The following is a 24,914-nucleotide window of genomic DNA, read 5'->3' as shown; positions in this document are numbered from 1 at the left end:
TAGAAGTCAATAGTTTTAATAATATGATGCTTGCTAATACATTAATTTAAAATAGGCTGACTACAGCTAAAACCGGTTTGGCTCAGTGGATAGAGCATCGGCCTGTGGACTGAACGGTCCCAGGTTCAATTCCGGTCAAGGGCATGTACCTTGGTTTCAGGCACATCCCCAGTAGGGGGTGTGCAAGAAGCAGCTGATGGATGATTCTCTTTCATTGATGTTTCTAAGTCTCTATCCCTCTCTCTTCCTTTCTGTAAGAAATCAATAAAATATATTTAAAAATAAATAAAATAAAATAGGCTGACTACATATTTAGCAATCTGTAGGCACATTAGATGGCTCACCTATAATGTAGATGGTGTTACCAGGTTTTAGTTAATTGGATTGCCCGCGGTGGGTGGCCTCTTAAGTGTTCTACTTGTTGCCTGCAGTTTCTATCTTGGTGCAATACAACCAGAGTCAGAGAACCAAGGCATTGTATTGGTAGGAGACTTGTTGCCAGCCATCTGCCTCATCAGTCAGCTTGCTTTTGCAAGCAGAACCTTTTGCATCTCAGTCACATCTTGCCCCCACAGACTGGTTCTGCATTCATCACAGCACTCTCTTCCTTTTAGGTTTCATGGGATGGGGAATTGAGGGTGAGAGAGGATTAAGAATAATTTTTTTAAAATTCAGAGCTTAAAAAATTCTTTGCAATTTCCATTACACTGAAATCCCTAGGCCCTAAGGAAAGTGCAGGAGGTGCCAGAGTTAAACAGCTTTTAGGAGACGGAAATGACTGGGAACCCATCAGGGTGCAGCATCCTCCTGGGCTGGCAGCAGATGATTCAGTGCAAGATGTGGAAGTTCGGTTTTCGGGCTGAAGGAAATTTGTGTCAGTTTCAGAATCCATTATTTGTCCTGTCTTTAGACAATAGGAAAAAACACTTGGGAAAAATCCTGGGTTATTTTACTTTAACAAAACGGAGTTGTTTTAGAAATAGAGGGAAATCCCATCTTTTTAGTGCTTGTGTTACTGGGGCCTGAGTGGGTCTGCCTCAGGTGAGCTTGTAGTGTGTGGGTTCTTGACTTCGTGCAGGAAAAGATGTCACAACACAAGCCCAAGTAATTTTGAGAGTATGTTTATTAAAGCTGGGGACAGTGAAAGGAGGAGGGCCTCGGAGAGAAGCAACAGGAGGGAGCCTAGGTGGGGGCTACTTTGCCCTCTAGAAAGGTTAGGAAAGAAAGGAGCCAAGCTCACTGGAAAGTCAGAAGAGGGGTCTTTGGGGACAGGTTCAGGGGCTTAACCTGGCATGAGCTGCCGCTGCCCATTGCTCCCCTGGTTGCAAGTCTTGTGGGGACTCCTAGAGTCTAGGAGAAAGTAAAAAGTTCACCAGGGTGTGTTCCAGAGAGAGCGCACCTTCGGCTTGTCTTGAGGGGGTTTTAGCTGCTTTCCAAAGGTGGGGAATTTAGGGGAGATTACAGTGGAGGATCTCAGTCGAATGTTCATCAGCTTTTCTAGGTGTGATCTCCACTGATTAGTCAGTGCCAGAGCAGGGGTCATTAGTCATGTAGCTGGTTCTGGTGTCACCCCCATAGTTTTGCTGCTTTTTTGTGCCTGGGGCTGAAATACAACTGAGGCCTACATGTTGTCTCTATGGAGGAAAGGTCACAGGGGTCTCAGCTGCATGGCAGCCATATGTCAGGGTAGGAAAGGCCATTCTGGGGGTGAGGTCTGGCACCAGTGTACCTGTCACTAGGTCCCCCAGGGCTTTCCAGCCAAGGGGAAGTGTATCTGGCTTTAAATTGCTCCGCCAGTTTGTTCAGCTGTCTTCAGTTTTCCCATCCATTTGCCAAGGAATTTTCCCAGCTCCTCACTCTCCTGTACCTTATTAAGAATCCCACAGGTCTAGGTGATAAAATGTTTTCATATTGTACAGTGGTTTGCACTTAGGCGGCTCTTCTGTTTCCTGTGGAATAGAGTGCATAGCCTGGGTGACGATATATCATTTTTCTTTATTCTATCCCAAAGTAAAAACTCTGCTGAGTATTGCCTATACTATGATTCTGTTTCCTGCTATCAGGTAGACTTTGTTACTAACTGTAAATTGCCTCCAAACAATTTTGAATTCAGAATTCAAATTGGAAACTTATTGAAAGTAGATAAATAATTTAAACACTTATTTGCAGTTATATCACTAAAGGTTTTATCTGTGTTTATCATATTAGTAATTTATATATTTTGTTCTCTTGTTTGCAATATCTGAAGGGTTCATCCATCTTGTGTAAATGTGCTCAAAAGGTCCACATGAATGATAGTTATATCAAGCTGTTTTAATTGCTTTCTTTTCACCCCATGGATGCATCAAATAAATGCATTCTCTGCTATAGCCTGCCTTTTGTCTGTCTGCCTTTCTTTCTTTCTTTCTTTCTTTCTTTCTTTCTTTCTTTCTTTCTTTCTTTCTTTCTGCCATATGGGCTTTCTTTTTTTAGAATGTTGTAATTTATCTACAGAATAGCTTTCTAACCTCTGCCCACACTCTGTGTTCCAACTAGAACATCTCCAAATTCTGACTTTTTACCGTTTTCATTTGCCTACGAGGCAGCTTGATGTAGCACTAAGAGGGTTGAATTGGAACCCAGGAAATCTACTTCTGAATAACTTGTGAGCCTTTGGACAACCAGGCAGCTCTCAGTTTCATTAATTTAAGATAAAAGGATTGCATTGCCTGAGCTTTAAGTTCCCTCCCTTCACTTTGTTGCAGTCTGTCTATATATATATATACATATATATATATATATATATATATATATATATATGTATGTATGTATACTATATACTTTTATTGATTTCAGAGAGGAAGGGGGAGAGAGAGATAGAAACATCAATGATGAGAGAAAATCATTGATTGGCTGCTTCCTGTACACCCCCTATTGGGGATCAAGCCTGCCACCATGGAATCTGCCCTTCACTGGAATCGAACCTGGGACTCTTCAGTCTGCAAGCCGACACTCTATCCACTGAGCAAAACCGGCTAGGGCTGTCGCAGTCTTAATGTTCCTTCAAATTTAGCCTGTTCAAAATAGAACTCATCCATCTCCTCTCTCCAAAGATGGTTTTTGTCCCTAATATCCAAATGAAGAAACGGAGACCCAAGAAGATTGAATAAATTGTACAAATACTACTCCCTGAGTGAGTGTTCAGAACCTACATTTCTTCACTCCCAAACCTACAGGTTTTAATCTTTCTCCACAGCATTACTGGTGAGACCTGTTGAGTTTGAATGTGGAGTATTATTAGTAAAACCTTTGGTCTTCCCACATATGGATAGTTTGCATTTTCAGGGCTCTGATCCTTGAGTGCTGGACTGTCAGATGTGATCATTTTTTATCTGGATCAGTTGACATTATGGTGTGTAGGGTCTAATGACAAAAAAAGTACAATCAGGTTTTACTGTACAAGGTGATCATTTGATAGCACTGATAATAAGTACCTGATTCCTTGCTTCTCTATCCTTAATAGTGACTCTTACCGAGGAAGCTGAATTTTACCACCAGATTCAGAGTTAAAAGTATTTTCTCTGATTGAAAAGATGAACTGGTAGTTAGGGTTGATGTTTCTTCTGTATTACACAAATGTGACTCTTTCATTATTAAAATCAAAGTGTTTGGCTGGAGGAGCTCAAAGCTCCCATTTACTTCTGATTCTGTGAATGCATCATTGTTGAAATGTTTCTAGTCAGTGGAGAACTTCCTTAGTTTACACCAAGCATGTCAAACTCGTGGCCTGCAGGCTGCATGTGGCCCAAGCAAATACTTTTGCGGCCCAGCCAATATGACGGCATGTAAGAAACATTTTAATAAAAATTTCGTAACTTAATTTTTATAATATCCTGTTATACATAATTATTAATAACAAACTACAATGTTCACTAATGACTGATTACTATAATCGTGTTGCATTCATTTCCTTTATGCGCCTTATGTGCAGGCAAACCATTTCTCTCCACTAATACCAGCAGTGAATATTCTAGCAACTGATTGATTGCCACATCATTAGTCTTGTACTGACATAGATTATAAAAGTACATGTTCATTTTGGAAAATTTGAGGTGCATCTGTTTTTTACACTTGCTTCTCACATACTCTTTGTCCCAAAGGGCCTGACAGAGTGGAAGGGACAGGGGCCTGTTAACAGCAAAGGTCCCCATCCTTCCTGACGTCCTTTGCTGTCTCCTTGAATATAAAGAACCATGGTAGCGGTTTGCTGTGTGCATTCATGTGTGTGTGTGCTCATGCGCGCGTGTGAGTGTGTGTGTGTGTGAAATACTCTTGGAGTGAAATAGACCAGGGGAACTGAGAGGCATTGTTAGGGTAGCAGAGTTCTCAAAGTATAGTAAATGTAAATCTCTGTGAATGAATGGTGGAAGAGTGTGTACCTTGTTTTATTATTTTTAACTAGAGGCTCGGTGCACAAAATTCATGTATGGTGGGTGGGGTCCCTCAGCCTGGCCTGCACCCTCTTGCAATCAGGGACACCTCAGGGGATGTCCAACAGGGATTGGGCCTAAACCAGCAGTCAGACATCCCTCTCTCATTCAGGTACTGCTGGCTCCTAACCTCTCACCTACCTACCTGATCACTCCTAACTACTCTGCCTGTCTGATTGTCTCTAACCCCTCAGCCTGCCTGCCTGATGCCCCTAACTGCTTGCCTGCCTGACTGATAACCCCTAACCACTCTGCCTGCCTACCTATTGCCACTACCATTCACCTGCCTGTCTGATCACCCCTAACCACTCTGCCTGCCTGCCTGATCACCCCTAACTGCTTGCCTGGCTGCCTGATTGCCACTAACCGCCTCTGCCTCTGCCCCCACTGCCGTGGCTTCATTAGGAATGATGGAAGGTTGTTTGGCTATCCAGTCTAATTAGCATATTGCGCTTTTATTATTATAGATTGTCCATCACGGCACCACGGAACTTGAAATGGCACAAGCACTGTTGCAGAATTTTTGAAATAGAGAGAGAGAGAGACAGAGACAGAGAGAGAGAGAGAGAGAAAGAGAGAGAGAGAGAGAGAGGGAGGGAGGGAGGGAAATAACAATAACTTTCAAACGTTCTATTTGAAACCTAGCACCCACCCATTTTTCTTAAGGGAAGCAACAATAGGTGGGTGAGAGTAAAAAGGAATGGGAATTTTATATTGTTTTCTTGTTATATTATTAGCTTATCTTCTTGTGAAGGTAATTAAATCCTGTATTCATACGTAAGCACTGATACGGGGTGAGAAAGAGAGCTGGAGTCCTACCAGTTTTCATATAATTCAGAAGTTATGCACATTTCTCCCCCCTGCTGACAAATTTCTTGGTTTGCCCACACAGTCTGCATTATGTTCTAATTAAGTTGTGGGATGCTGAAGTTACTGTTTAATTTGTTCTTTATTGAGCCAGAAAAATTTAATCACAAATTTGAGCAATGGCAATGCAGCAACAGAGGCTGCAAAGCCATTTCCAGTGTTGTGCAGAAGTATGGGCTTTAGTGTGCATCTATTCATCCACTCCTGCAACATAAAAGTTTCTCTTTACAAAAAGATTAGGTAGTTTTGTATTTTTTAAATGTGCACGATAAAAGAGGTAAAAAAATTAGAGGTAATGTAAGAGAGAGTCCTTTGTAAATCACTAGTTACTATTTATAGAAATAAAAGTCATTGAACACCTATTGTTGTTGTTGATGACATCTGTTATGTTGTGGAGTGGCAGCATGCTGGCGTGTGACAGTCCATCCGGGTGCAATAAATGATTTCACAACAATAACATGAGGTTTGCCAAAGATGGTTTTCAGTGAACTAGAGCAGTTGTTCTTACAGTAGTAGCATCACTCCCACTCACTCAGAATTCACACACACACACCTCAGAGAATGGGGTGGGATTGTCTGTACAGCATGAATATCGCTGAAGGTGCAGGTGGCAATGTCTCACATGTGAACAAATTGGGGAGGGGGAATATTTGGTTTCCTTGGTCTCTTTTTCCTCCAAGTCTTCTTTCTGTGCTGAGTAATCTAATTCAAGCCGTACTTGAGTCAGTCCCACCTCTTTCCGAGTCATTCAAGCCTGTGTTCTCTGATCTTCTCAGGCCCCATGATAACACAGGCCCAAGAGTGGTGATCCTTTGTGATCCCTGTGCCTGTGTGATCCCTGTGCCTGTGTGATCTTCGTGGCTGACTCCAGTGTCAAGCATTTTATGTCACACTTCCACCTACCTCATCCCTGAGCTCCCGCTAAGGCTCCTAACTTGTGGAATTGGCAGGGAAAAGGACTGCAATAGTTTCCATATCACATGGCACATTGCCTGAGGACTCTTCAGAAAGCTTGAAAGAATTGAAAGTGCCATTAGCAGTGATAAGTCGGACCTGGTTTCCTCACATTCCTGGCACCCGTTGTGGCCCTGCTTATTTGCATGCTAGCTTGTGGTACTTCATCGGAAATTGCTTTTTGTTTTATGTGTGTTTCTGCGGTGAAGGAAGCTTTATTCAGTGCAAAACAGCCCAATTGTGATACAGCATGGCTGCAGGACAGCTGTAGGACAGCTCTGCTCCGCTCCTCCATGCTCTGCTCTTCCCTGTGCTGGTCTGCTCCGCCCTGTGCTGGTCTGCTCCGCCTTGTGCTGGTCTGCTCCGCCTGCCATGGTCTGCTTCATGCGGCTCTGGCGAGACATCTTCAGTGTTGCAGCCGAGCCCAGAAGACGCAGCCTTTATTCTTTGGTGGAAAGAAAGTGCGCTTGGAAATTGTGTTTTTGATGTCTCTACTGCATTATACTTATTCTTTTATATATTAAGAAGTAATTTTTGCCCTGGCTGGTGTACAGCTCAGTTTGTTGGAGCATCATTGATTCCTGGTCGGGTTACATATCCAGGCTGCAGGTTCAATCCCTGGACAGGGTGCATACAGGAAGCAACCGATCCATGTTTTTCTCTTTCTCCCTCTCCCAGTCCTTCATTCTCCTCCAACCCCCATCCCTCTCTGTAAAAAATAAATTAAAAAAAAATTTTAAAGGAATTTTTATTAGCATTGGTGAAATTTTTCTTTACTTTTTAAACGATTGATTTCATTTTGTTGGGCAGAATTTTGAATACATATGTCTGATTATAATATATATCCTGTTTTATTTTTTATTTTTTAAAATATATCTTATTGATTTTTTATAGAGAGAAAGAGAGAGGGATAGAGAGCCAGAAACATTGATGAGAGGGAAACATCGATCAGCTGCCTCTTGCACACCCCCTACTAGGGTTGTGCCCGCAACCATGTTACATGCCCTTGACCGGAATCGAACCTGGGACCCTTCAGTCCACAGGCCGACGCTCTATCCACTGAGCCAAACCAGTTTCGGCTATATCCTGTTTTATTAACTGGATTTATTTCTCAAACTTCATTTCAGAATTTGTGACAGTTTTTAACTGTTGAGAATGGTTTTCTGAGGCCCGATAATTTAAATTTGAGAAATAAAGGAGATAAACTCGTACTAATGTAATTTACCTAGAACTCACTCCACTAGTGAAGATTGAGGGGTAAAATTCATTTAACTATCTTGATTCAGAGCACTTACATTTCTCTGGTATTTATAGTTTTCTTAAGGTGAATAATTGTTCCATCAATTGCTAATCCTCGCTGTGATTCTTAGAAATCTCTTACTCTTACTAACCTGACTTTCCTTTTCCAAATTCCTCTCTGCCCTCCTCCCTTTCCCCTCGGTCTAGGCTGACTACACCCACTGTGAAGTTTGTTATTACCTCTTTGTGAGTACCAATATCCTGGCAGCATTTTAGCGTCCTTTTTATAGAAAGCCTCTGACTCCTGGAGAAAAGACACGCACTAAATATACAGATATTAAACCGATAAACTGTAATTGTGGCCCTAAGAATGCTGGGAATCACAAGTCCTTCGTTTTTCATCAAACATCCCATGAACACAGAAAATGGGGCCATCTCACTTTCCAGTTCTGCTTTATTGCCTACATGACACATTGATTTGGGTATGAGAAATAATCGTGATCATAGGATAATTATGTGCCTAAGGGGTGGTTTCCTGAGGGTATGGTGTTTTGTAGCTCTGTGGGATGTTTAGGAAATCAAAGTACTACAAAATAAATATGAGGCAGTGTCTGTGTGGGCTGGAGTGGGCAGCTGAGACTATGACCTGTTTGTACGCAGTTTGTACATGAGGAAGGTGAGTGCTTTAGACCCCACGCAGTACATTCCAGGTTTTCTAGGCTAGGATTGTTCCTGTTCCCCTGATGCTCAGTGCCCGCCCAGACCTCTAAAGCCGCTTGCTGGGCTCTTATTATTATGGTGCTCCAAAGGAATTTATTAATTAAAAAAAAATGTTTTTATTGATTTCAGAGAGGAAGGAGGGAGGGAAAAATCAATAAAAATATATTTAAAAACAAACAAAAAAAGTCATATGAAATATTGGAATGGAATTTATTTTGTCAAGTAATATATGCACATGATTTTAAACATCAAACAATACAGGATTGCATATTATTAAGTGCAAGAGTGACCTTTCCTACCTCACCAATTCCTCTCTCACTTTTCCTTTCTTCTTTTTCCGTTAATCCACATCCGAGTATATTCTTTTTAATTGTGTTTTTTTGTTTTTTTTTTTTTTTTAAAGAGAAAGAGTGAAAGGAGGGAAGGAAGGATGGAGGAGGAGGGGGGAGAGAGAGAGAAACATAACTGTGAGACAGATACATCAATGGGTTGCCTCCTACGCATGCCACGACCAGGGCCAGGGTTGAACCTGCAACCCAAGTATGTCCCTTGACTAAGAATTGAACCCTTGACCCTTTGGTATGCCAGCCGAAGTTCTAACCAGTTAGAAACACTGGCCAGGGCTCACTTTTTTAAAGAAATAATTTCAACTCTTTTACCACTCATTTTTATTGTGTATATTTGTATTTCGTGATTTATCAATTACAGATATTATTTATTGATTTTCTTTCAAAGAAAATGAGAGCTTAGCTTATTTCTGTCCCCTATCTGGAGAAATAAATTAGGGTTTGGGATATGATTGGGTAACACCAGGGCTATACTAAGGACTCTGTGGGTTGTTGTATTACAAGACTACTGATTACAAATGTTCTGTAGAAGTATTCTTTTGTTTGTTCTGTGTATTCCTCATGTGTCACAGTTAATCCTGAGACAATCTAAAATATTTTATTTTGGTTTTTATCTGAATCTTTGCCTTTTTTTATATTTTACAGAAATAAGTATCTTCCTTCAATAGATGATAATGAAAATACAGAAGAAAGAGAAGCAGGTAGGTGATGTTACTTATCTTTTTAATTTTTTTAGTTTATCTTCATCTGAGCTATTTTTCCCATTGATTTTTAGAGAGAGTGGAAGAGGGTTGGGTGAAGGAAGAAAATGATATGAGAGAGACACATTGATATGTTGCCTCCCACATGCACCTGACCTGCATTGGGGATTGAACTTCTAACCCAGATATGTGCCCTTGACCGGGAATTGAACCCAAGGCTCTTTGGTGCATGGGCCGACACTCTAACCACTGCTCCGGCTGCTTTCGCATACCGGTCTTTTAAGTGAATGCATTCAGCATACACCAGTGCTTTTTTAACAAAAGGGGGAGTCAGCAGTTTTGACTCCTATCTTAGTCTCTGCTGCCTCTGTTTCCTATTGTCCATGTAGTAACTGAGAGCTCTGTTCTACATGACTTAATATATGGGTTTCTAAGTTTTTATAAAGAGCAATGTGATCAATTATTTATATGTTTATCACTTTTGATGTTTGGCTAAAATAAAAGAATTCTCATTTATAAATTCTGAACGTTTCCTTCTAGAGAAAACATTAACTAGTTGGTCCTTGGTTTCTGCAAGAGAGGGGAGTTGATTAAAAAAAAAAGAAAGAAAAAAGGCCTTTGTGACTGATCCTGCCAAGATGTTTTTCCTTAGTTGGTACTTCCGTGCTCCAGGTGCTTACATAGTTAAAGGAACCCAGAGACCTCAACCAGTGAGGCCAGGGAGGTGAGATGGGGGGACCTGCTTCTGTCTCTTAGAAACAGGCTATTCTCATGAGCTGGTTTTCCTTTTATAGAATCAGATGACCACCGGGTAACTGGGGAGTTGTGAATTCCTGCCCGTCACCTGCCCCCTGTGCAAACATGTTGCATGGGACCAGCCAACTTTCCTCTCCTCTCTGCTCCTAAGCAGCAGTGACCACTTAGATAAATGGCAATTTAGGGATTTGGTTAAAAGGACTACCTTCTGGCCTGTCCTCAGTGGATAGGTCCTTGTGAAACCAAAACAAGCGACTTGTTTTGAGATATTAATTGACTCATCTGCTGCCAATTCTTAACAAGAAGAGCCGCGATTAAATACTTTCTACATACTGATTTCTTCCTGTCTGGCCCTACGGGGTGTCAACTGGTGGATAAACACCATAGGGAACGCAGTTACATCTGTCGGGCATTTATCCTATGGATATACTTAGGTATGCAAAACTGTATATACAGGGCTTTCATTGATACTTTGTTTAGAATAGCAAAACTGGAAAGATTTACATGTCCCTCAAAAAGGGGACTATTTGCCTTGGCCAGTTTGGCTCAGTGGATAGAGCATCGGCCTGCGGACTCAAGGGTCCCAGGTTCAATTCCAGTCAAGGACATGCACCTTGGTTGTGGGCACATACCCAGTAGGGAGTGTGTAGGAGGCAGGTGATAGATGTTTCTCTCTCATCGATGTTTCTAATTCTCTATCCTTCTTCCTCTCTGTAAAAAAAAATATATATATATCAATTATATATATATATATATATATATATATATATATATATATATATATATTTTTTTTTTTTTTTTAAGGGGGACTATTTAATCATAGCATATCCACCTAGTGGAATAGTATGCTGTTGTTAAAAAGAACACGTTATTGAAGAGAAAACTCAAAAACAATTGGCATATTTAATTTTTAAGACATTCTTTAAGGCTGCGGTCACCAACCTTTCGGACCTCAAGAACCACTGGTCCACGGACCACTAGTTGGTGACCACTGGGTAAGCTTTAGTTCAATAAAAACATTCTTTACCAGAATTACCCCCAAATGAATTAGAATTTCTTTTGAAGTTTTACTTCTTCATATTAAGATCTTTGTATGTCAGCAAGCTATTGAGTAGTCTAAATAGAGGGGTTTTCATTTTAGACTTCACAGTAATATTGATGAACAGGGCAGCATTTTTATTTAAAAGTTAATATTAGCTGTGGTAGAGGAGCAAGTTAATTAAGTGAAGACATTTTCAGGAGGAATTGATTCTACTCTTCCTATAGCACTGGTGGTAGGTAGACCATACTGATGATTGAACCACCAGAAGTTGCAGAGCATGAAAACAGAAAATTATGATCATGCTAAAGCAGTCCTCAGACTTCAGGACCAGCATATGTGCAGAGGGTTCATTGCCCGACAAAAAGGCACACACCTCGGTTGCAGGCTCCCAGCCCTGATCAGGGGCATGTCAATGTGTCTCTCTCACATGGGTGTTTCTCTCTGTCCCTCTCCTTTCTACTCTCTCTAAAAATCAATGGAAAATATATCCACGTGTGAGGATAAAAAAAAGAAACAAAAACCTATACTGTTGCCCGACTGGCATGGCTCAGTGGTTGAGCTTCGACTATGACCCAGGAGGCCGTGGCTCGATTCCCGGTCAGGCACACACCCGGGTTGTGGGCTGTAACCCTGGGAGGAGGAAGGGGCATGCAGGAGGCAGCCAATCAGTGATTCTCTCTCATCATTGATCTTTCTATCTCTCCTTCTCCCTTCCTCTCTGAAATCAATAAAAATATTAAAAACAAACAAACAAAAACACCACACCATTTCTGGTGGGTTATTGATAAATAATAAGCTTATAATTTTTATTACTAACATCTGACTTTTGGGGGGAAATCCCTGTTTTTATCATTAATTGTGCTACATTTCATGTGTTTCCCTTTTCCCTCTAGTATGTCCTAGCCCTGCCACTGCCTAGGAATCTAACCATGATAGATTTCTTCATCTATTTGAACTAATGGTCTTTTTAAAAAATATAAATAATTTATTGTTGAAAGTATTACACATGTCCCCCTTTTTTCCCATTGCCCCCACACCCAAAGCCTTCACCACCCTATTGTCTGTGTCTATGGGTTATACATATATGCATATGAGTTCATTGGTTGATCTCTCCCTCACTTTCCACCTTTCCCTGCCTTCCCTCTGAGGTTTAACAGTCTGCTTGATGTTTCTATGTCTCTGGATATATTCTTGTTCATAAGTTTATGTTGTTAACTAGATCCCACATATGAGTGAGACCCTGTGATACTTACCTTTCTCTTACTGGCTTATTTCACTTAGCATAATGCTTTCTAGTTCCATCCATGCTGTTGCAAATACTGTGTTTCCCCGAAAATAAGACATCCTCCCTAAAATAAGACCTACGTACAGGTTTCCTTCTGAGTGAAATATAAGGCATCCCCCTGAAAATAAGGCCGCCCCTAGGCTAAACATGAGAGATTTGGTCCACTGATTCTGAAAGAAATAGAGTCACAAGAAATTCACCAGGAAATTCAGGAATTGGATTGTTATGATGATGTTCCAGAAGATGATGACATGATTGTCATTGAATAAATGAGTAAATTCTTGATACTGTAGGATTCACAGTTTGTCTGGTTTGTGTTGACAACTACCGTAGTACCGTACCATATACAGGTAATAAATTTCCTTTATTTTCATTTAACAATAAATGTGTACCATATTCTTCTTCATGGAAAAATAAGACATCCCCTGAAAATAAGACCTACCGCATCTTTGGGAGCAAAAATTAATATAAGACACTCTTATTTTCGGGGAATCAGGGTAGTAGATTTTTTTTTTTTTTTACAGCTGCATAGTATTCCATTGTGTAGATGTATGACAGCTTTTTAATCCATTCATCTGCTGATGGGCACTTAGGCTGTTTCCAAATCTTAGCTATGGTAAATTGTGCTCCTGTGAACATAGGATGTATATCTTCTTTCTAATGGGAGTTCCTTCATTCTTGGAATATATCCCTAGAAGTGGAATCACTGGGTCAAACGGGAGTTCCATTTTTTAATTTTTTGAGGAAACTTCAAACAGGCTGCACCAGTCTACATTCCCACCAGCAGTGTATGGGTTGCCTTTTTCTGCACATCCTAGCTAACACTTGTCGTTTATTGATTTGTTGATGATGGCCATTCTGACAGGTGTAAGGTGGTACCTCATTGTCATTTTGATTTGCATCTCTCAGATTATTAGTGACTTTGAACATTTTTTTTTATATGCCTTTTGGCCTTCTGTATGTCCATTTTTGAACTGATGATCTTATTTATGAAATGAAGGATAGATGAGACAACTATTTATGATTCCTGGGAGTGGAATTGCTGGGACATGATTTAGATATATGTTTAGTTTTATAAAGACGTATCTGAGCATTTCCAAACATCACACATAACGTTTCTAACTTTACGTGATCATGTGAGTCTGGTGTCCCAGCAGATGTTATGATTCCCAGGGATGGCATAAAATGCTTAATGAAATAAGCATTGGCTTTTGGCCAGAGGATTAATGTCCAAGCTCCTCACCCATTAGTTGTATGCCTCCGGCATATCACTTAACATCAATAATCTTCTATTTCTATTGTATATAAAATGACATCTTTACAGTGACCTTATAGAATTGTTGTGGAGACTAGAGATAATCATGAAGCATGCTATGTGTTCAGTAAGTGTTAGCCACACTATTGTTATTGCCAGTTCCCTTGAATTGAATATCCAGTTGCTTCCATCTGCCTCAGCTTCATTGGAGAGCCTATCCCTCAAAAGTCAGACCTTGACATGAGGTATGAGTTGAAGTGAGGATCCCACTCTTACCTACAGAGACCTGCTTTACTGAAATCAGGTCTTTATAGTGTATTGTTTTAAAAGCCTCTTTAATAAGCAAGTCTGTATCTCTTGCTTTTGTAGTGTGTTCACCTTCACATGCTAAGCAAAAACTTTCTTCCTGAGGGCCCTGGGCCCCTGGTGCCGAATTTAGTAATACCAGGGATGGCTATGCACCAACAGGATCCGAGCTTTAACTGGGCACCTGTTGCTGCACTGCTGGGTTTCTTGTTGCCTTGTATTTTCTTTTCTTCTTACTGCAAAAAAAACACATAACAAAATTTACCGTTTTCTAAGCATTTTCTTGTATTTGATTTTTAAATTCCTTTTAAGTTTCTTTAGCTCCTCCTTTTCCTAAACCACTCAAGTACTGAAATCAGTAGTTACCCTGAATTGTTTTTCACTTTGTGTAAAGTAGTGAGACCTGCCAGAATGACCGGTTTCCTCTGGATTTAGGCTTGTTTATAAGGCTGGCTTTAGTTATGAAAAAGATCCACCCCCCCCAAAAAAAAAAAAATCCTTTCTTTCATCTTTTTTCTCCTGGGATTCTGAGTGTTATGCTTAGGATTATGCATTATGCTTGGGAATATCAGATGAGGGAGGGAACTGGAAACAGCAGAAGGGGAACCATGCCGCTGAATTTTGTATTCTCCATCACTCCAGGGTGGGCCAGGAAGGCTGAGCACAGATTGGGTAACCAGAACACTGGAGGCAGACCTCACCACCTGGCCAGTGTCTGTGCCCTTTCGCACCAGCCAGGCCTCTTGTTAGGAGAGCAGGCTCCTCACAGATGGTGCTGTTCCTGAGCCATCAGAGATCACTGTAACCATCTTCCTGGAAAGCCTGCTTTCCCTCCCAGGTTCTCCTGACCCAAAATGAGGGAGTTACTCTGGTTATTACAGGAGAGCGTGTTGCTCTGTGAAACTGGCATCCATGGTATTACCAGATTGCTGCCAACCTTAGCTTAGTTATGAAATGACAAATGCACTTCGCCTCACCAGACCTGAACGTGTGAGCTGTAACCTATGCTTCCAAAGAGATGTTTCCTTAGAAGTGGTTTGATGGCGCTCAAAAACAGCTTTGGACATTCCTTTTTTAGGGTTGCCTGTAGCCTCTGTGACACTTTCTTCCTAATGGCATCCATCACAAGAAAGCTTCCTCCTATATGGTAGTTGTTTTTTTCATGTGGGCAAAGGTTGTTTGTTGCTGAATCTGGTGAACAAGTTAGGTTATCATACAGCAGAACACCATTTTTAGTTAAAAATAAAAGGCATAGTTTTGAATGATGCAGATTTTCTTATTGAAAATTAAACCAGCTGAATTTTGATGCTGCTTAATGATATGTGAGAGCAAAGATTTGGGGGATATAAAGCAACATATTGAGTTTGGCCCTGCATCCTTATTACCCGAGTAATATTACCTTTATTCAGGAACACTTTTGAACAGAAATTTTGTGTATGAGCATGATAAATGCAACTCTAGGTGAGAACAGTGTTCCTTGGGTTTGTTTCTGTTAGTACCTTCTAAAGGTATTTTGTGGGAAACTATTGTTGTTACCTGTTTAACAACATGGAACTTTAAAAATGTTTCAGAATTTTGCATATCACGTGGAAAATCCTTGAGGTTTTTACATATGAATTTCTTTCATAATTTCTTATTAACAATGGCTTGGTATAGCTCCACCAGAGGAAAGGCAAATAATGTGTGTCCTGTTTGCCACCATATCCCCAAGGCCTAGCCCAGGATGAACTAACGCATACTAGGAACATAGTAAATGTTGAACAAATACATGCCTTCAAACTTAATGCTCCTTGCATGAAGCATGCAAAAGAAGAGTAATACTCTTGTTTCTCTCTTTTTATAGTTGTCACATTTAAAAGTTCTGAATCACTCCCCAATGTCTGATGCCTCCGTCACTTTTGACTACAAATCCCCCTCCCCGTCTGACCGCAGCACTGATCAGGAAGAGAAAATCGAAGATGTTGCCAGTCACTGTTTGCCCCAGAAGGACCTGTACACTGCTGAGGAGGAAGCCGAGACCCTTTTTCCTAGGAAAATGACATCTCATAACGGGATGGAGGACAGTGGAGGAGGCGGCACTGGAGTGAAGAAGAAACGGAAGAAAAAGGACCCAGGAGAGCAAGAGGGGGCAGCAAAGGGAAGAAAGGACAAGGAGCCCAAGCCAAAGAGGAAGCGAGAACCTAGAGAGCCAAAGGAACCCAGGAAGGCCAAGGAGCCCCGGAGGGCCAAGGAGCCCAAGGAGCCCAAGCAGAAGGAGGGGGCGAAGAAAGCACGGAAGCCCCGGGAGGCCTCGGGCACCAAGGAGGCCAAAGAGAAGAGGAGCAGTGCTGACTCCACAGCCAGGACCAAGTCCAGGAAGGCCAGGTGCGTCCCCTCCACCCCCTCCCGAGCTCTCGGCTCTGTCTCCATCAGGCAGTTTGCCTTTGGGCTTACTCCAGCCCCTGGACACAGCTTGATTACGTTCAGCCAAAATGAGAGAAAGATAACCGAGTACTGGCCCTACAATTTCTTGCCATTCCTTTTGAATTAAAAATTAGAGTATGTAGCATGCAAGCATGGAAGGGAAGGGATGTTACAAGTATGATTCAGGGTGGGCAGTGGGTTTTAGAACAGCAGCAGCATACAGCGGCAAAGAAGGGGTACAGTCCTGGGAATCGGTGCAGGTGACTTGCGAAAGCCGTGGTGTGTGCAGAAGAAAAGGACTGCCAAGCTCCCTTAGGCTGTGAGCTCCTGAGTGCAGGACCATTCGTCCTAGTCTTTATTTGCATTCAGTAATTAGCACAGCGGCTGACATGTCCATAGGCGCTCAGGAAAGGGTGAGTAAATGAGACAGAGGAGACCACATGTAGAGGGAGATCAGAGGACATGGACCAAGTATAGAGTTGGGTGATAACTGAGGGCCCTGGCTGCAGATTCTATCAGGATCCAAATGCACTCAGGGAATTCAACATTTGTCATCTGTAAACAAATGTAATATCTTACGTTTGGTTTATTTCTCAGTTCTTTCTGCAGAACATATTTTGAGGACATACAAAAAACAAATATATAACTTTTTATATATATTTAAGAGGAATTTAAGTTTCTAAAATCTAAGTGCAGAGATAGAATATAGACCGGGGCACCCATAAAACACAAAAATGCGAATGCTAACAGAACATAAAGTGGTGAGTCCATCCTATATGAGGTGAGGTCTGGAGGAAGTAATTTTTAAAGAGAGAAAGCATTGTAGGTGTTGTCTACTGCAACTCTGAACTTACTATATGGTTCAGTTAATTTTCAGAAAGACATTTGGTTAAGACCAGATGGATAATTTTTTAATCCAAGTTAAGACTGTCTTATCAAGCTCATTCCCTTCTGTCTGGTGGGAGATTCATCTTTTCTCTATGGTAGAGGCTTGGGTGAGATCCTAGGAATTTCTGCTGCCCCAGAAGGTCAAGTAAATAGGGAAAAATCAAGATTCTGACTAATGAGGAACTTATGGGCTGTTTCTCAGTGAACCTAATCTCCGTTGTGTAAGGGATGGCAGAGTGAGTTTCTGTCTTCTGCCAATAGCTTTCCTCTTCATATTACTTTGCGAAGCTGAAGTGGTACTTGGGTAATAGCATGTGTGAAGAAGGAGTCAGATGTGTCAGTGGAGTGACTTATTTTGGTTATTACAGAACACCAAGAGGACCCTTCAGGATAATGTTTTAGAATCAGGGTAATTGGAGGAGAGATTCACAGCTCTAATAAGGGGCTTGGCTTGTGTGTAAGGCAATAGAAAGCCAGAAAGCCACAGGTATCTGGTATCTGAGCTCACTTTAGCCACTGGTGCTTACAATTTTCTTCCCTTTCTGAAAGGAATTCACAATTTTCTTCCCTTTCTAAAAGGAATTCCCATTTACTTGGATAAAATGTGAAACAAGGTGATGGATACAGACATTGCTGGAAAGTCCATTTTGGGGCAAATGAATTGAAGGAACCTGATTTTGATTTGATTAGTCTGTATAAAATATGAGTTGGAGAAGTGTTTGGTAGTACTTTCAAGGGCTGCTGATTTATTGTAGAAAACAGAATCTCCTGAGGTTTAGACATTCAGAAGACACCCTTTGGAAGGATGCTGATGGATAGATAGGGCTAGTTATTCCTTTATAAATGTGGGCAAGTTCCATGAAGCTTTCTCTCTCTTGATTTTGGGGCTATGTAAGAGGGACTTGTAACATAATAGAATTTTTCTATGTAGACCATTAGGATTCTGAATGTCAAGCCTTTCACTTCTTGTCCTTTATATATTTATAAAATTGTTTTGGTTTCTTTAATTAATGACCCTAGTGGTCAGCAAAATCAATTTTAGTTATGACAGAGTGACATTAATTGATAAAAAAAATATATGTTGGTAATTAAGTCTCAGTTTTTTGTTTTTGTTTTTTAGTTCTTTGAGTTATCATCTTGCAGATTGACTCAAGTACATGTCTTGATGTAAGCAGTATTGATTAGCCCCCAGACAATACTTGATGGTTACAAATGGTTCACTGAATGCTTGGGTTATTGCAGTTGTTTCAGAGTGATTTAGGGGCTTCCATTCTTTTCCTCCTTCAGTCCATCTTGCTAGCTACCACCTGGCTAATCATTCTGAAGCGCTGCTGTTTTCTTATTTATGTTTATAATTGGTATAAATCAAACCTTTCTTCCCCTCTCTCCATTCACACCAGTTGAGAAATAGTCAACAGTAATGGGGATGTACTTATCAGCTTTATTATTGATAACTGGGTTGACAAATTTCCATTGGCTTGTGGTCAGAATTAGACCTCTAGTGGGTGGCCTTGGGAGGGTTGTGGGAGGTTGGCTGGCCAGTGGTGGGGCAGGTGGGTTGTGGGATGTTCTGATCGGGGACAGCAGGGGAGAGGGGCCACGCACGGGAGGTTGGTTGGTCGGGGGAAGGGCTGTGGGAGGTTGGCTGGCCACGGGAGGTTGTCTGTGGGAGTGCACTGACCACCAGGGGGCAGCTCCTGGATTGAGCATCTGCCCCTTGGTGGTCAGTGTATGTAATAGCGACCGGTCCACTGGTTATTCTGGTCATTTAGTCATCACAGTTGCTTAGGCTTTTATATATATAGAATGTATATATCTCTGTATGTCTGTGTATATATATATAATTTGATTGTTTTCTTGGGACTAATGAGTAGAGCTCTTCTCCCTGAAAATAAGATTCATATAAGATAGCATATAATAACTTCCATTGTTAAATAATAGTAAGTGGTGTTTTCATTTTATAATTAAAGAAATGAAATGTTCTAATGAGACAACTCTGGGTGGGTTACTGGGGGCTGGTCACCAAAGACAAACCTATGATTAGAAGCTTAAAATTTTTAGCCCTACTCCTTATCCTTCAGAGAGGGGAGAAAGGCTAGAAATAGTTAATAATTGATCGTGCCTATGTGAGGAAGTCTCCATAAAATGCTTTTGTAGGGGTTTTGTATGCCAGGTTGGTGACCGCATTCACGTTCAGGGATTGTATTGCACCCCAGCTCCACAAGGAAGAAGCGCCTGTGCTCAGACCTCCCAGAGCTTTCCCAATGTATGTCTCCCTCTGACCGTACATCTGTCCTTTATCATATCCTCAAACAAACCGATAACGTGTTTCCCTGGGTTCTGTGAGCCACTCTTGCAAATTAATTGAACCTAGGGAGCGGGTCATTGGAACCTCTAATTTAGAGGAGGTTGGTTAGAAACATGGGTGACAAACTAGGCTGGTGACTGGTGTTGAAAGTGGGGTGGGGAGCAAGCTGTCTTGGCACTGATCCCTTACCCTGTGGAATCTGCTGCTTTCTCTGGGTAGATGGTGTCAGAGTTGAGTTAAATGCTGTTTTTGTAGGAGGAGAAAAGCTTGGTGACCAGAAGTGTCAGAAGTGAAGTGTTTTGGATGAGTAGTAAAGGGACTCAAAGGATAGCTGAAAGAATTTACATGATTTAGAGTATTTCATTTCTGTTCCAGGGAATCCCTTGGAAGAGGTGGATATTGAGCCAGGTATTAAAGGAATTAGTACATGAGAAAAAATGAAGCAAAAAACCAGACTGCATTTAACAAAATGTTCTTTGGGGGGTATTTTCAATGTTATGATGGTAGACTGAGCATACTTTTATTTTCCGTTTCACTAAATCTTAATGAAATGACTGGGATAACAGAGGGAATACATTCTTCCAAGATGAGCAATGTTAGGAGTTTCTGGATGAGGAAGGCCAGTGGTATCACACTGACAGATACATGCTGTGGAGGGAGTCCCAGCTCAGAGCACGTGCAGGACTAGGCTTGTAGCAGAGGTAGAAGTGCTTCCTCATAGTGGACCTTGCAGGGACTATCTATCCGCAGAGTGGCGGTGTGGATGTCAGCTATAGGCTGAAGTCAGGCAATTCCTCTAGAGCCATGGTTCCCAACATGGGGCACACGCCCCGCCCCACAGGAGGGCAATTATTAACAGTGAATTTCTAAAATGATTTCTTAGTGATTTCCCCTCAGTACTTCAATTGTCCTTTTGTTCTTTTATTTTTCTCTTTCATGGATGCCATGTTCTTTGGAAGCTTGTTTAGAGCAAGTTAATGGCTTTTTAGGCTTCCTCCACGTGACTAGGAAGAATAATTATTCTTTTTGAATAATAAGAATTACATGTCCCGGGGTGGGGGGGGAGTAATCAGGATTTTAGAGATGTGTAGGTAGGGCATATCCACAAAGCGGTTGGGAACCACTGCTCTAGGGGTATTGAGCAGTTTACTCTGGAGGAGGTTCTAGGACTGCAAGTGGAGACTGACACCCACAAGAAGGGAGTCTAGAGGCACTGGCTTCTCTGCCTTTCCCTGCCCGTACTCTAAGAGGGAGGGAGAGGGGCACCTGTATGCATGCTCCCAGGCCTGGCCTCCCAGTCTGAGGCTTGTTGATGGAGAAAATGACCTATTAGGCAGCAGATAGCCTCACCAGGCACCTGCATTGTCAACCTCATTCATTTTAAATAGGAACAGTTCACCAAAGATCATGAGGCTGTGAGGAAAGCAAGCAGCAGAGAAGAGGAAAGGAGAAATGAGCAGAACAGCTGCCTTCAGGAGAAACAAGCCAAAGAAAAGAACTTGTAAGATTTTAAAATAGAATCCTCAGATCAAGATGAAGCTTTGTCTGCAAAACAAGAATGGGTTAAAAAAAAAAAAGTTTAATAAGATAAATGTAGTACATGGTTCCCTTGATTAAAACAATTCAGCAAAATATTGAGTAGAGGAAGAAGTGGGGAGATATGTAAGATCTAAATTCACTTTCCTATCAGGCTGCATGTAACTGAGCTGTATATGGATAACTAAGAACTAGAGGCAGGAGCATATTTGGAGTTAGGGAGGGATCAGTGAAAAGTAATGCTGACTGGAAAGTGGGATTTGTGTTAAAGGGGCTGAGGACTGGGTGATTTGGTTCTCATTTTGTCTACAGCTGACTATATCGGCACCAAGATAATTAGGGTGGGGTTTTTTTGTTTGTTTGTTTGTTTTTTGCATTTTCCTTTTAACCAATATTTTATTTTATTTTATTTATTATTTTTTTTAATATATTTTATTGATTTTGTACAGAGAGGAAGGAAGAGAGATAGAGAGTAAGAAACATCGATGAGAGAGAGAGTCATCGATCAGCTGCCTCTTGCACACTCCCCACTGGGGATATGCCCACAACCAAGGCACATGCCCTCGACCGGAATCGAACCCGGGACCCTTCAGTCTCCAAGCCGACGCTCTATCCATTGAGCCAAACCGGTCCCAGCTAACCAATATTTTAAAAATCTGTGCCCAACCCAGTTCTCTGAATATAGGCTGAACTAATATGGGCATTAAGTAAAAGTTGAATTAATTTTGCAAATGAGCTCTTTGGGGGCAGTATCCCCGTTTTCAGTGTTGAACTCCTGGGAAGAAGATCAGAGCCTGTGGCTAGGCCTGGACTGGACGCTCCTCTGAAGAGTTGTTCCAGGCTGGAGCAGTGGCTCTCAGGCTGGACTCCCCAGACCTACGCATGCTTGTCTGTGAGCGCAGTGATTGCCATCATGAGCTGTTTTCAGTCATTCTGAGCTGGGGAATTGTGGCATCTCACTATGGCAGTAACTGATTCTTATCTGCTAGGACTTTGATGGACATGCTATAAGATTTAATTTAAAAATGGGAACACTAATCTTTTTTTTAAATAATGCAATTTGTTTGGTAAATAAAAATTTTCATTACCTGGAGTCCATAGGAGCAAAGTAATAAAATCAAATCAAATCAAGGTAATACAGTGACATGACACATACTCAGACTTTTCTCCTCATACTCAGATCTAACACCCAGTCTCTTAACTACCAATTTTAGCCTCCAGTAGTTTTATATATTTGAAGTTTCTTGCATGTTATAAATACATGGTATATACTTTCTTTAAAGTGGGTATATGTTTTATTATAAAATCAAGGTTTTTTTATTTAATTTTAAATATTTTTTTTTCTAGTTGACTAGTGGGTTAAGGTTAGGGTAATGGCTGGCTATCAGTCTAGATATAGGGATTATGTATTTTTGTCCTCCTGCTGAAAAAGGCTCCCCTGCCCCATTTAAGCAATTCTATTCTATTTAATCTAGCTATACTATTAAAAGGGTAATATGCTAATTGGACTGGATTGACCGGCCATCTTCCAGACGTCTGACTTCCTTCTGGACAAAACCATGTAGTGGGGTCCAAAGCAGAGGCAGTTAGGGGCAATCAGGCCGGCAGGGGAGGGAAGTTGGGGGCAAAATCAGGCCAGCAGAGATGGGCAGTTGGGGGCAAGATCAGGCCTTCAGAGGAGGGCAGATGGGGGCAAGATCAGATTGGCAGGAGAGGGCAGTTAGGGGCGAGATCAGGCAGGCAGAGCAGGCAGGTAGGGGAGATCAGGCTGGCAGGGGGACAAGCTAGGGGCAATCAGGCTGGCAGGCAGAGGGGTTAGGGACAATCAGGCAGGCAAATGGTTAGGAGCCACTTGTCCGGGGTTGTGAGAGGGATGTCTGACTGCAGTCAGACACCCACTGAGGGTTCCCAGATTGGAGAGGGTGCAGGCTTGGCTAAGGATATCCCCCCCCACCCCCCTTCATGCACAAATTTTGTGCACCAGGCCTCTAGTAGGTATACAAGTTCTTTGGTTTATCTCTTCTTGCCTGCCCAACTGCACAACGACGTATGTCAGTCTGTTCCATGCCTCTAGACTTCAGGTCTCATTTTTTGGTCAGTTCATTTTGTTCATTAGATTCCACAAATAAGTGAGATCATGTGATATTTGTCTTTCTCAGGTTTCACTTAGCATAATACTTTCCAGGTCCATCGATGCTGCCCCAAAGGGTAAGCGATTCCCTTTTTTTTTTTTTTTTTAATAGTTGAGTGCGGGACTTTGGGGCCTGGGCTGCTTTCAAACCTGTTTCTTCATCTGGATTAGATGACTGCTCTGCTCCCGCATGGAATCGTGGTTTTAACAGTTCAGTGAGGCTCAGAACTGGAGAAGTGCTTTGTAGAATATAAATTGCTATACAGTTTTCTTAGTAAGAAGCCACATAACATGAGATACGTATTCTGTGAAAATTTAGCATCTTTTAAAACTGTTTCACCTGAGTCTCCTGTCCTGAACTGATAAGTGGAAGAAGTTTTGCTTCCCTGCTCCCTGCTTGAGAGGGCAAGCCTCTTGTTCAAAGGTGTAACTTTCTAAAAGGGCAGGACCCCTTAAGTTTCATTGCCTTCGTTTGGACCAGAGTAATTTTCATAACTTTCCTGATAGGTAGACGAGCCAGTCTTCAACCTGGGGGATTGAGAGTGGGCTGCTTGTGCTGATCTGATTGTGCTGACCAGTCATGACCAGCTGCCAGTCCCGCCACAGGTCATCGTGCTGGATTTCCCTTCTCCAAACAAGGCTCTCGGTTCTCCTTTCTCCTCACACTATCCAGTAACTCACTTGATGGAAAATACATTTTCCCAATCTGTCATTTGCCAAGACTTACTAGTTGTACTTCAGCTAAATCTTTAAAATTATTTCCACCTTTGAGTTTTTATTGGTTATATCTAGCCTAGGTCTTCATTGCCTCTCATGTGGGCATACCATCATGGCCCTTTCACACAGAATGAAGTCTAAATTCTCTAGGCTGGTATACCGCTGGTTTCTTCTCAGCTCTGTCACTTAGCACTTCTGTTCACTTCCCTGTCACCCAGTCACGCAGACTGTCTTTTACTAAATGTGCTCTTAAAACTTCCATTCCCCAAAATGTCATGATGATTAAAAGCATGTCTGGGTTCAGATCTTTTCTCTGCTGTTCACTAGCCATGTTACCCTGGAAATCTGACTGAACCTCATTGTGCCTATTGATAAAATGAGACTAATAAGACGAGTGTCTGCCTTAAGGTTGTTGAGAAAAGGAAAGGAAGTAATTCTCATAAAGGTCCTAGAGAATTATGTCTGCATGTATCGTTTATAAATATTAGTTGTGATGAGAAGGATGAGGAGGATGGTGATTGTACCTGCATGTATTGTTATATAAGCATTAGCTATGATAATGATGATTCCTATCTTCTGTCAAAATTCTATTTCTATCCCCACTCAGATACATTTTCCCAAATCTCCCCAATGATGTTATCTAATCCATCCATTGATAAACTCCATCTGTCTATATATTCAATAAATATGTATTTAATACTTATGTATAAGGCAAATATAAAACTTAACCAATACATGTTGTCCTGTAGAAAAACTCCTCATCCATTTCGCCAATGCTTATCAAGCAGCTGCAGAGGATCCAGGCACTGTATGGTACTGAGCCCATGTCAGAGTTAATGGCTAACTTTGGTGACAGATCAGTTTGAGTACCTTAACTCTCGAGCCACATGTGGCTCTTTGATCCCTTGAGTGTGGCTCTTCCACAAAATGCCACGGCCTGGGCGAGTTTATTTTGAAGAAGTGGCGTTAGAAGAAGTTTAAGTTTAAAAA

The 24,914-nt window shown here is 41.5% G+C and overlaps 1 protein-coding gene across 2 annotated transcripts in view; it reads left to right on the top strand.

The window, feature by feature from the left end:
- The window catches only part of CHD6 (chromodomain helicase DNA binding protein 6), a 145,402-nt gene that overhangs the window by 22,254 nt on the left and 98,234 nt on the right, over positions 1-24,914 (top strand). For both annotated transcript variants that reach the window (XM_084887512.1, XM_084887511.1), the window contains exons 2-3: positions 9,242-9,297; positions 15,785-16,305. In XM_084887512.1, coding sequence (XP_084743638.1) covers positions 9,265-9,297; positions 15,785-16,305 — 554 coding nt within the window. In that variant the 5' untranslated portion in view covers positions 9,242-9,264. The remainder of the gene's footprint in view (positions 1-9,241; positions 9,298-15,784; positions 16,306-24,914) is intronic.

This window comes from Pipistrellus hanaki, assembly GCF_964339955.1.
Source record: "Pipistrellus hanaki genome assembly, chromosome: 6".
In the NCBI taxonomy this organism is placed as follows: domain Eukaryota; kingdom Metazoa; phylum Chordata; class Mammalia; order Chiroptera; family Vespertilionidae; genus Pipistrellus; species Pipistrellus hanaki.
Note: the sequence above shows the minus strand (reverse complement) of the source record. Positions and strands in the feature narration are given on the sequence as shown.